The 12,898-nt window shown below is 38.1% G+C and overlaps 1 protein-coding gene across 3 annotated transcripts in view; it reads left to right on the top strand.

Annotated features, from left to right (window-relative positions):
* LOC106090537 (dual oxidase maturation factor 1) overlaps positions 1–12,898 on the top strand; it is a 273,000-nt gene that overhangs the window by 111,052 nt on the left and 149,050 nt on the right. For all 3 annotated transcript variants that reach the window (XM_059364202.1, XM_059364200.1, XM_059364201.1), the window contains one exon: positions 10,983–11,167. In XM_059364202.1, coding sequence (XP_059220185.1) covers positions 11,003–11,167 — 165 coding nt within the window. In that variant the 5' untranslated portion in view covers positions 10,983–11,002. The remainder of the gene's footprint in view (positions 1–10,982; positions 11,168–12,898) is intronic.

The raw sequence follows: 12,898 nt of genomic DNA, 5'->3' as shown, positions 1-12,898 counted from the left end.
TTGAGGAAACAGAGCTTAATATTTTACGTTAAATATGGTATAGAGTGTTTTTCGGATATGTGGAGGCTACAGTAGCGCAGAGCTTAACATGTCTGCCTATGACGCTGAACGCTTGGGTCCGACTATTGGCGAGAGGAACAGAAATTATTTGCAGCGTTTGTTATCCCCTCCTAATGTTGGCCAGATTTGTGAGGTACTATGCCATAAAAAACTTCTCCCCAAAGAGGTGTTGCACTGCGACATACCGTTCGGACTCAGCTATAACAAATAAAAGCGTGAAAAGTTCGGCCGGGATGGATCTTATATAGACATAACAAAAAACACCTTATACAAAATTTTATCTAAATCGGGTAAGAATTACGCACTCTTCAGGCTCAAGATCAAAGAGCGGTTCATATGCCAGCATTATCAAAACATGAACCCATATGGCCTGTTTTCAATCCCTACCGACCTACGACCTAATAAGAAGTATTTATGCAAAATTTCAAGTTCCTAGCTTTATTCCTTCGAAAGTTAGGGTGCTTTCGAGAGACAGACTGAAGAACATGGCTAAATCGATTTAGAATGTAAAGACGATTGAGAATATACGATATACCTTATTGGGTCTCAGGTCAATATTTCGATGTGCTACGAACTGAATGATGAAATTAGTATGCCCCCATCCTATGGTGGAGGGTATAAAACGAAGGTTCCTTATCTGTATGCTTAAACTTGAATAGGCACTTATATTGTTAAAATCTTAGTCAAGTAAGCATGGTATTTCACTAAAAGATCTTTATTGTCGAAGATAAATATTCCAAGGAAACTTTTGTTCCATATAAAGTAAAAGAAGGCGCAGCGGAGCGGGCCCGGGACAGCTAGTAGATTATATATCAAGAAATATAGCAAACTGCCAAATGACAAAGCAAACAACCATCGATATTTGTCTTTAACAAGAAAAGACATGAGAATATATCTCTATACTCAAAACAGATCTTCAATATGAATTTAAAAGAATATCTTAAATTTAAATGCCTAGTATTGCTGCATATAGTTATTTACACTAAAGAACCGCAATACCATCATGAACGCCTTCAATTTGCACGATCCTCACGAGGGAATACATTTATAAAAATTTAATATAAAAGTTCGAGATCTAAGAAATAGTTTTTTGTCCATTGAATTGGAACGAACTGCCGAATCACACCAACTTAATTCGAAAAGGTGCTAAAAACAATATTTAATTTAAGTGATTTGAAAGATTTTGTATTCGATTCTTAGTAGTAGAACATAAGTATTAATATCATTGATAAAGAACTTCTAAATTATCTTTGCATTGTTTAAAGCCTTATATAATTAGCACAGTCATTTATAAGAATTTCTATGACTTGTTGAGCTAATTTATATTTTTATACCCTCCACCATAAGATGGGGGGTATACTAATTTCGTCATTCTGTTTGTAACTACTCGAAATATTCGTCTGAGACCCCATAAAGTATATATATTCTTGATCGTCGTGACATTTTATGTCGATCTAGCCATGTCCGTCCGTCCGTCCGTCTGTTGTCGAAAGCACGCTAACTTCCGAAGGAGTAAATCTAGCCGCTTAAAATTTTGCACAAATACTTCTTATTAGTGTAGGTCGGTTGGTATTGTAAATGGGCCATATCGGTCCATGTTTTGATAAAGCTGCCATATAAACCGATCTTGGGTCTTGACTTCTTGAGCCTCTAGCGTGCGCAATTCTTATCCGATCAGAATGAAATTTTCCACGACGTGTTTTGTTATTATATCCAACAACCGTGCCAAGTATGGTTCAAATCAGTTCATAACCTGATATAGCTGCCATATAAACCGATCTTGGGTCTTGTTATTATATCCAACAACTGTGCCAAGTATGGTTCAAATCAGTTCATAACCTGATATAGTTGCCATATAAACCGATCTGGGATCTTGACTTCTTGACCCCTAGAGGTCGCAATTATTATCCGATATGCCTGAAATTTTGTACGACGGATCCTCTTATGACTATCAACAAACGAGTTTATTATGGTCTGAATCGATCTATAGCCCGATACAGATTCCATATAAATCGTTCTCTCTATTTTACTTCGTGAGCCCCAAAGGGCGCAATTTTTATACGAATTGGCTGAAATTTTACACAGGTCTCCAACATATAATTTAATTGTGGTCCGAACCGGACCATATCTTGATATCGTTTTAATAGCAGAGCAACTCTTTTCTTATATCCTTTTTTGCCTAAGAAGAGATGCCGGGAAAAGAACTCGACAAATGCGATCCATGGTGGAGGGTATATAAGATTCGGCCCGGCCGAACTTAGCACGCTTTTACTTGTTTTAAATAACAAGTAAAAAGGCGTTAAGTTTGGCCGGGCCGAACTTTGGATACCCACCACCTCGGGTATATATGTAAACCACCATTCAACATAATCCGGTGAAAAATGCATAATCCGATTTGGATCAAATTCGACACGGATATTGAATGGTCTAATAAATACAAGTCATTGTTCAATTTTGCAGAATAAAATATTGGTCTTTTTGGTAGCCATATCCAAACATAGACCAATCTGAACCATATACGACACGGATGTGGAAAATCCTAACATAAGTCAGTGTGTCAAATTTCGGCGAAATCGGATTATAAATGTACCTTTTATGGACCCAAGACCACAAATCGAGAGATCGGTCTATATGGCAACTATATCCAAATCTGAACCGATCTGAGTCAAATTGAAGAAGGATGTCGAAGGGCCTAACACAACTCACTGTCCCAAATTTCAGCAAAATCGGATAATAAATGCGTCTTTTATGGGCCCAAGACCTCAAATCGAGAGATCGGTCTATATGGCAGCTATATCCAAATCTGAACCGATCTTTACCATATTGCAGAATAATGCCTAGGAGCCTAATACAACGCACTGTCCCAAATTTAGGCGAAATCGGACAATAAATGCGCCCACTATAGGCCCAAAACCTTAAATCGAGAGATCAGTTTATATGGCAGCTATATCCAAATCTGTACCGATCTGGGCCATATTGACGAAAGATGTCGAAGGGCCTAACACAACTCACTGTCCCAAATTTCAGCAAAATCGGATAATAAATGTATAGATATAGCTGCTATGGGGCACAAGGTATTTATTTTTTACCGGATTTTGACGAAAGGTGGTTTACTTATATACCCGAGGTGGTGGGTATTTGGAGTAAATTCACCCCAATTAACATAAATTACTGGTCATTTAACCAGTTATTTTAGTCCATTGCTTTGCTTTGGCTTATTTTTCTTTTCGCAGAATAAAACGGTGAAAACACCGGTATAAATGTTTCTATGTTGAGGACAGTTCGTTTGTTTTCATAAGTACACATTCGTTATTTTTGGTGCTTTTTAATTGTACACGCGTCGTATTATAAAAAAAAAAATATTAATAGACAACGGCGCACATTGGGATGGAAAAAAATCATTGGAAATAAGTCTGCCATTTTGGAACGGATATAGTAATCTTAATTACATTTTAGGTGGTTATAGCTGAGGTGTTATCCAATTTATATGCAAAATAAACTGGATAATAAAGCGTCATTTTGGCATTCATTGATGACAGAAAATTTGCTTCGAAATTATAACTGTGTATCAAGGGATGCACTTTGTTCATTACTTATATGTTTGCAATACAAAACACATCAAAAAATACACTTTTGTGGAAAATAGAATTGAAATTGAAAATATCATAAAATCATTACTACTAAAGATATCGTTCTAATTATTCACAAATTTATAGATGAATATCTTTTAAAAATTATTACAAATTTTGGTCACATTTCTGGGAAAGATGTTTAGCAAAATTGGCATTTTTTAGTAAAATGTCCGAAGAGACCTCAATTCTTGGATGGCGCAAACATTTTTTTCCATGCAATTAGTTATTACTTGGGGTAATGCAAATATGTTATACAGTTGGGGTCTCAGCTTTGCGTTTTGAGAACTCGAATATTGTACTTCACAGATCTTCTATTAGAGTTAAAATAATTTCTAACAAGTAAAAAGGCGTTAAGTTCGGCCGGGCCGAACTTTGGATACCCACCACCTCGGGTATATATGTAAACCACCTTTCGTCAAAATCCGGTGAAAAATGCATACCTTATGCTCCATAGCAGCTATATCGAAATATGTTCCAATTTGGACCAAATACTTATAAGTACAAGTCATTGTTCAATTGTGTAAAAAAATATTGGTCTTTTGAGTAGTTATATCTAAAAATAAACCGATCTGAACCATATACGACACGGATGTCGAAAATCCCAACGTAAGTCACTGTGTCAAATTTCAGTGAAATCTGATTATAAATGAGCCTTTTATGGGGCCAAGATTTTAAATCGAGGTATCGGTCTATATGACAGTTATATCCAAATCTGGACCGATCTGCGCCAAGTTGCGGAAAAATGTCGAAGAGCCTAACACAACTCACTGTTCCAAATTTCGGCAAATTTTGCATAAAAATAAATGCGCCTTTTATGGCCCCAAAACCTTAAATCGAGAGATCGGTCTATATGGCAGCTATATCCAAATCTGTACCGATCTGAGCCCAATTAAAGAAGAATATCGAAAGGCCCAACACAACTCACTGTCCCAAATTTCAGCGACATCGGATTAAAAATGGGCCTTTTATGACCCCAATACTTTAAATGCGCCTTCTATGGGCCTAAAACCTTAAATCAAGAAATCAGTAAATATGGCAGCTATATTCAAATCTGGACCGATCTGTGCCATATGGCAGAAGTATGTCGAAGGGCTTAACCTATCATACTGTCCTAAATTTCGGCGACATTGGACAATAAATGCGCCTTTTATGGGACCAAAACCTCTAATCGAGAGATCGGTCTATGTGGCAGCTATATCCAAATCTGTACCGATCTGAGCCTAATTGAAGAAGAATGTCGGGGGGCCCAACACAACTCACTGTCCCAAATTCGGCAACATCGGACAATAAATGCGCCTTCTATGGGCCCAAAACCTCAAATCGAGATGTCAATATGGCAGCTATATTCAAATCTGGACCGATCTGTGCCATATGGCAGAAGTATGTCGAGGAGCTTAACCTAACTTACTGTCCCAAATTTCAGCGACATCGAACAATAAATACGCCATTCATGGGCCCAAAACCTCAAATCGAGAGATCGGTCTATATGGCAGCTATATCCAAATCTGTACCGATCTGAGCCCAATTAAAGAAGAATATCGAAGGGCCCAACACAACTCACTGTCCCAAATTTCAGCGACATCGGATTAAAAATGGGCCTTTTATGACCCCAATACTTTAAATGCGCCTTCTATGGGCCTAAAACCTTAAATCAAGAAATCAGTAAATATGGCAGCTATATTCAAATCTGGACCGATCTGTGCCATATGGCAGAAGTATGTCGAAGGGCTTAACCTATCATACTGTCCTAAATTTCGGCGACATTGGACAATAAATGCGCCTTTTATGGGACCAAAACCTCTAATCGAGAGATCGGTCTATGTGGCAGCTATATCCAAATCTGTACCGATCTGAGCCTAATTGAAGAAGAATGTCGGGGGGCCCAACACAACTCACTGTCCCAAATTCGGCGACATCGGACAATAAATGCGCCTTCTATGGGCCCAAAACCTCAAATCGAGATGTCAATATGGCAGCTATATTCAAATCTGGACCGATCTGTGCCATATGGCAGAAGTATGTCGAAGGGCTTAACATAACTTACTGTCCCAAATTCCAGCGACATCGAACAATAAATACGCCATTCATGGGCCCAAAACCTCAAATCGAGAGATCGGTCTATATGGCAGCTATATCCAAATCTGGACCGATCTGGGCCAAATTGAAGAAGGATGTCGAAGGGCCTTACATAACTCACTGATCCAAACTTTAGCAAAATCGAATAATAAATGTGGCTTTTATGGGTCTAAGACCATAAATCGGCGGATCGGTCTTTATGGCAGCTATATCCAAGTCTGAACCGATCTGGGCCAAATTGAAAAAGGATGTCGAAGGGCCTTACATAACTCACTGATCCAAATTTTTGCAAAATCGAATAATAAATGTTGCTTTTATGGGCCTAATACCCTAAATCGGCGGATCGGTCTATATGGGGGCTATATCAAAATATAGTCTGATATAGCCCATCTTCGAACTTAACCTGCTTATGGACAAAAAAGAATCTGTTCAAAATTTCAGGTCAATATCTCCATTTTTAAAGACTGTATTGTGATTTCAGCAGACAGACGGACGGACATGGCTAGACCGTCTTAGATTTTTACGCTGATCAAGAATAAATATACTTTATAGGGTCGGAAATGGATATTTCGATGTGTTGCAAACGGAATGACAAAATGAATATACCCCCATCCTTCCGTGGTGGGTATAAAAATTGCACTTAAAACGCATCTACACTAAGTCTTCTTTACATTACAGTAAGTAAACTTGATAGTGCTGGGCCAAGTTTTCTGTATAGAGACGAAAGAATGGCATTACATTTTTTACGAAAAATTGCCAAAAAATTTACTTTTTAATTTTTTTTTGATTTGTAACTGACCTTAGCATTTATCACAACAAAAAAAATAGTAAATTTTATTAGCTATCCACATCAGTTGTAATCGGTTCAGAAATGGTTTCACAAGCAACAAAATAAATGACAAGTCTCTGCGATAATTTCAAACAAGTAAAAAGGCGTTAAGTTCGGCCGGGCCGAACTTTGGATACCCACCACTTCGGGTATATATGTAAACCACCTTTCATCAAAATTCGGTGAAAATGTCATACCTTATACTCATATACCTCATACCGATCTGAACTATATACGACTCGGATGTCGAAAAGCCAAACAAAAGTCACTGTGTCAAATTTTAGTGAAATCGGATTATAAATGCTCCTTTTATGGGGCCAAGACTTTAAATCGAGATATCGGTCTACATGGCAGCTATATCAAAATCTGGACCGATCTGGACCAAGTTTCAGAAAAATGTCGACTAGTCTAACACAACGCACAGTCCCAAATTTCGGCCAAATCGGACAATAAATGCCTCTGGACCGATCTGGGCAAAATTTAAGAAGGACGTCGAAGAGCCTAACCAAACTCACTGTCTCAAATTTCAGCGACATCGGACAATAAATGCGTCTTTTATGGCCCCAAAACCTAAAACCTACATATCGGTCTATATGGAAGCTGTATCCAAATCTGGACCGATCTGTGTGATATTGCAGAAGTATGTCAAGGGGCTTAACTTAACTTACTTTTCCAAATTTCGGCGACATCGGATAATAAATGAGTATTTTATTGGCCCAAAAACATAAATCAAGAAATCGGTCTATATGGCAGCTTTATCCAAATCTGAACCGTTCTGCACCAAAGTGAAGAAATATGTCAAAGGGCCTAACACAACTCACTGTCCCAAATTTCAGCAAAATCGGATAATGAATGTGGCTTTTATGGGCCTTACACCATTAATCGGAGGATCGATCTATATGGCAGCTATATCCAAATCTGGACCGATCTGAGCCAAATTACCGAAGGATGTCGATGGGCCTTACACAATTCACTGTCCCGAATTGCATCAAAATCGGATAATAAATGTGGCTTTTGTGGGCCTTAAGACCCTTAAGACACTAAGACCCTAAACCGGAGGATCGGTCTATATGGCAGCTATATCCAAATCTGAACCGATCTGGGCCAATTTAACGAAGGATGTCGAAGGGCCTAAGACAACTCACTGTCCCAAATTTCAGCGAAATAGGATAATAAATGTGGCTTTTATGGGCCTTAGACCCTAAATCGGAGAATCGTCTATATGGCAGCTATATCCAAATCTGGACCGATCAGAGCCAAATTGACGTAGGATGTCGAAGGGCCTAACACAACTCACTGCTCCAAATTTCAACAAAATCGGATAATAAGTTTGGCTTTTATGGGCCTAAGACCCTAAATCGGCGGATCGGTCTATATGGGGGCTACATCAAGATATAGTCTGATATAGCCCATCTTCGAACTTAACCTGCTTATGGACAAAAAAAGAATCTATGCAAAATTTCAGCTCAATATCTCAATTTTTAAAGACTGTAGCGTGATTTCAACAGACAGACGGACAGACGGACGGACATGCCTAGATTGTCTTAGATTTTTACGCTGATCAAGAATATATATACTTTATGTGGTCGGAAATGGATATTTCGATGTGTTGCAAACGGAATGACAAAATGAATATGAATGAATATAAAAAAAATTGTTATTCAAATTTCTTGGAAACTATAACAGATATATTCCTGTTTCTTGTAGGAATTTTTAAGCACTTTCCAGCAAAAACAAGTAAAAGCGTGCTAAGTTCGGCCGGGCCGAATCTTATATATCCTCCACCATGGATCGCATTTGTAGAGTTCTTTTCCCGGCATCTCTTTTAAGGCAAAAGAGGATATAAGAAAAGATTAGCTCTGCTATTAGAGCGATATCAAGATATGGTCCGGTTTGGACCACAATTAAATTATATGTTGGAGACCTGTGTAAAATGTCAGCCAATTCGAATAAGAATTGCGCCCTTTGGGGGCTCAAGAAGTAAAATAGAGAGATCGATTTATATGGGAGCTGTATCGGGCTATAGACCGATTCAGACCATAATAAACACGTATGTTGACGGTCACGAGAGAATCCGTCGTACAAAATTTCATTCAAATCGGATAAGAATTGCGCCCTCTAGAGGATCAAGAAGTCAAGACCCAAGATCGGTTTATATGGCAGCTATATCAGGTCATAGACCAATTTGAACCATACTTGGCACAGTTGTTGGATATTATAACAAACCACGTCGTGAAAAATTTCATTCCAATCGGACAAGAATTGCGCACTCTAGAGGCTCAAGAAGTCAAGACCCAAGATCGGTTTGTATGACAGGGATATCAGGTTATAGTCCGATTTGAACCATACTTGGCACAGCTGTTGTATATTATAACAAACCACGTCGTTCAAAATTTCATTCCAATCGGACAAGAATTACGCACTCTAGAGGCTCAAGAAGTCAAGACCCAAGATCGGTTGATATGGCAGCTATATCAGGTTATGGACCGATTTGAACCATACTTGGTACAGTTGTTGGATATCATAACAAAACACGTCGTGCCAAAATTTATTCAAATCGGATAAGAATTGCGCCCTCTAGAGGCTCAAGAAGTCAAGACCCAAGATCGGTTTATATGACATCTACAATACCAACTGACCTACACTAATAAGAAGTATTTGTGCAAAATTTCAAGCGGCTAGCTTTACTCCTTCGGAAGTTAGCGTGCTTTCGACAGACAGACGAACGGACGGACATGGCTAGATCGACATAAAATGTCACGACGATCAAGAATATACATACTTTATGGGGTCTCAGACGAATATTTCGAGTAGTTACAAACAGAATGACGAAATAAGTATACCCCCCATCTTATGGTGGAGGGTATAAAAATCTGACTGCAAATGCGCTTTTGACAGCTCGATCAAAGCTTTGTAGTACCGAGGTGATCAATTTTGAAGGTTTGAAGGCCCACTAAAGGGCCCCTGTGGCATCTTGCATATAAACTGGTTACCACCTTAGCTATAACCATGTGCGATTAAATGAAGATATCTCTATCCATTCCAAAGTGGCAGACCTATTTCCACTTTTTTCCCATCCCACGGATGAATCAAAGCTAGAGGACAGAGTGGACCTGGAGGGTTTACATTGAGAACCCAGGGACTGAGATCTGATTTAGACTGCCTGATCATAATACGGTCCCACAGGCGGGGATCAATGCGATCACGGAATGCGTGAGGTGGGTGCCGGACGTTATAAGGAGTAAGGGAGAATGAAAGGGCAGACGAAATTTGGTTTAGCTGAGGCCTTTCAGGTCGATGCAACCCGAATTAAGGTCGTGGGCGATGAATGCTCATGCAACCCTGTGGAACAGCGAAACGGTCGGTAGGACGGCGAAAATCCTATGGGGGGATCGAGATCGTGAGAAGACGAAGCTATTACTGAACGGAAGTAAGAAGGAGGTCAGTACAGCTATTGGTATCATAAAGGGAAACATAGGACTACGAGATCACTTATGTAAAAGTGGTGCGGCAAGTGATAGCATGTGTAGGGCATGTGGGGAAGATGATGAGACGTTGGATCATTTCCTTTGTCATTGCCCGGCTTTCGCGACTAATAGATACTGGCACTTAGATGGAGACACAATACCAGACATGAACAAACATAGGAGAGTGGTATTGAAAACAAGTATAGATTTTGTAAGTACCACGAAATTCCTTATATACATGCTCTTGCAACATGGTGGACTTTATACTTCAAAATCAATGGCAATAAGCTTTAGTAAAAATTAGCTACAAAACTTTTTTCCATATAATTTTTTTTTGGTATGTCATAGATTGCAATTAAATATGTTATTTTTCCATTCCGTTAGTATTTTTGAACTTTATTCAATTTTTTATACTGGTTATAAGGAGAAGATTTTAGGAAATTTCCATACCTAATTTAAGTATATGACTGATTGCAATCTCTTTGAAAATAGGATATGTTCCCGTAGTTTAGCAAATTTTCGTAACAGAGGACTAAATTTTCATAAAGTGTAATAAAGTTTGTATGCCATTTTTTGGTAAATGTTTTACTACATAATACGATCAAGGCTATCGTATTAGTATTTCCTGTGGCATAAATGATGAATTTTCGTCTATTAAAAACTTAAGTAATTTTGTGCGCAAGGATTTTTTTAGGATTACTAAATAATTCTAGGATTACTAAATAATTGAATAAATCAGTTATTAATTTGTTTCCATGTGTCGTGCACTGTTATTTATGGACATATGAATTATTAAAATAATAATATTTATATATACAATTTTAGCTACAACACGAGGTTGCTGAAATTTAATTTTTTTCCTTTATTCCCTATTTTATCGGTTGTTAATGACACACTGGTATTCTCTTTTCATTTCAGCCTCATAACGTTTGCAAAGCATGAAGGGTTGGTTTGATGCATTTCGAGACGATGGTGGACCCACACTTTATTCTTTCTCAAATCGTACACCCGTAACAGGAGATGTATCCATAGTAGCCGTATCTGTATTATTTGCGACATTTTATGTTGCCTTTTTAGTTATATTTCCAGGTGTAAGAAAACAGGTGAGTGAAATTTAAAAGCATATTGGAAAATTTCAAAAAGGGATTAAGGTTCAGCCGGGTCAGAATGATGACTACGGGTTATCCAAATTTGTTGAAAACAGGTAAAAAGTACATCTTTTATGAACACAAAACTTTTTTTCGGGAGCTTAGTCTCCTTATAGCAATATAAGATAAGCCAGCTTGAGATCATATTTAATCCAGAATAGCGACAAATTCAAAACTGCTGTTTCAGCCTTATATATATATATATATATATATATATATATATATATATATATATATATATATATATATATATATATATATATATATATATATATATATATATATATATATATATATATATATTTAATTACTGCGAACTGCGACGGACTCTTTTCTTTATTAGAACACAAACAAAAGTCAAACAACAACACACAAAAAAGACAATAGTATTGAAGCAGAGTTGATCCGGTCCATTTCGTGGTAACATTTTGCTTTCGACTATTTTGCTCATAGAACTTAGTACCATTTTTACGGAATGTGTTCGCATTATTTTCGTCACTTTTTTAGTATATTGCGATTTGGCAGTTGTTCTTGTGAAACTCGAAGTCAGTGCTAGGCTTTAACAGTTAATCCATTTCTCGATTTTCAATTTATTTTATTTTGAATGAAGATGAGGCTTCCAATAAAAAGATAGACATTTGGAGTGCTAGCTGTGATATGCTATCAACCCGTTTTGTTATGAAAATATAACGTGTGATATCATAGAAATGACATCACAATCATAAAGAAGGAAAGTGCTCAGGTATCATGCATTTTATCTATCTTGCCAATAGTATTGCCTATATGGTTTGACGAAGCAACTGTGGATCTACTAAAAGTGTTGAACACAAATTGCACGCAGTATCACGAGTTATTGCTGTGTTATTAAGTTGGACTCTTATTTTGTCCAAAGCTGTTTCCTTGCATCTATAAATAACGACTAATTTGGACTTTGTCGGATTTATATTCAGCATTTTACTTATTACCCAATTATAAAGTCGGTGTAGATCGCCATTCATACTATACAGTTGTGAGCATTACTCAATAAAGCGCCAGTATATATAAATTCAGAATTCGAAAAAAATCAAAATCCGGTGATTAACCGTGTCAAAAGCCTTGTTTTAGTCTAAAAATGTTAGAGAGTTGTAGCCAACCCATCAATCCAAGGGTTTGGCCTACGATAGAGCTAGATAGAAAAAAAAATACTTAGGTGTAATCTTGGACAGGAAACTAAATTGGAAGTGTCACATTTAAGAGCGTGCTAAGAAGGCTGACAGATGGTGGGCACTATGGAGACGTGCCGTAGGCGCGAATTCGGGCCTGAATCTGAGGATAGTCCACTGGCTCTAAAGAAGCACGATTAGACCAAGCGAAGGAAGCGAAGAGGTTTCCAATGGAATACCAATTCCAATGGGATACCTGAGACGGCACTTGAGATCTAGCGCGAAGCATAGCTGCCAGCGGCACAGTCTTGGATTGACGGACCCCTAGTATTGCCATCTATAATATCATGTTACATGGATGGATCAAAGCTATAGGACAGGGTGGGCCTGGGGGTCTACATTTACAACCCAGGGACTGAGATCTGTTTTCGAATGCCTGACCACAATGGGATCCTGTAGGCATAGATCCGGGAGACCATGGAATGTGTGAGGTGGTATGGTGCTAACGCGAGGACGTCGAGTGTGAACATCTTTACGGACAGTA

Source organism: Stomoxys calcitrans, chromosome 3 (assembly GCF_963082655.1).
Source record: "Stomoxys calcitrans chromosome 3, idStoCalc2.1, whole genome shotgun sequence".
Taxonomy (NCBI): Eukaryota; Metazoa; Arthropoda; class Insecta; order Diptera; family Muscidae; genus Stomoxys; species Stomoxys calcitrans.
The sequence above is the reverse complement of the archived record's forward strand: the minus strand, read 5'-3'. Positions and strand labels throughout refer to the sequence as shown.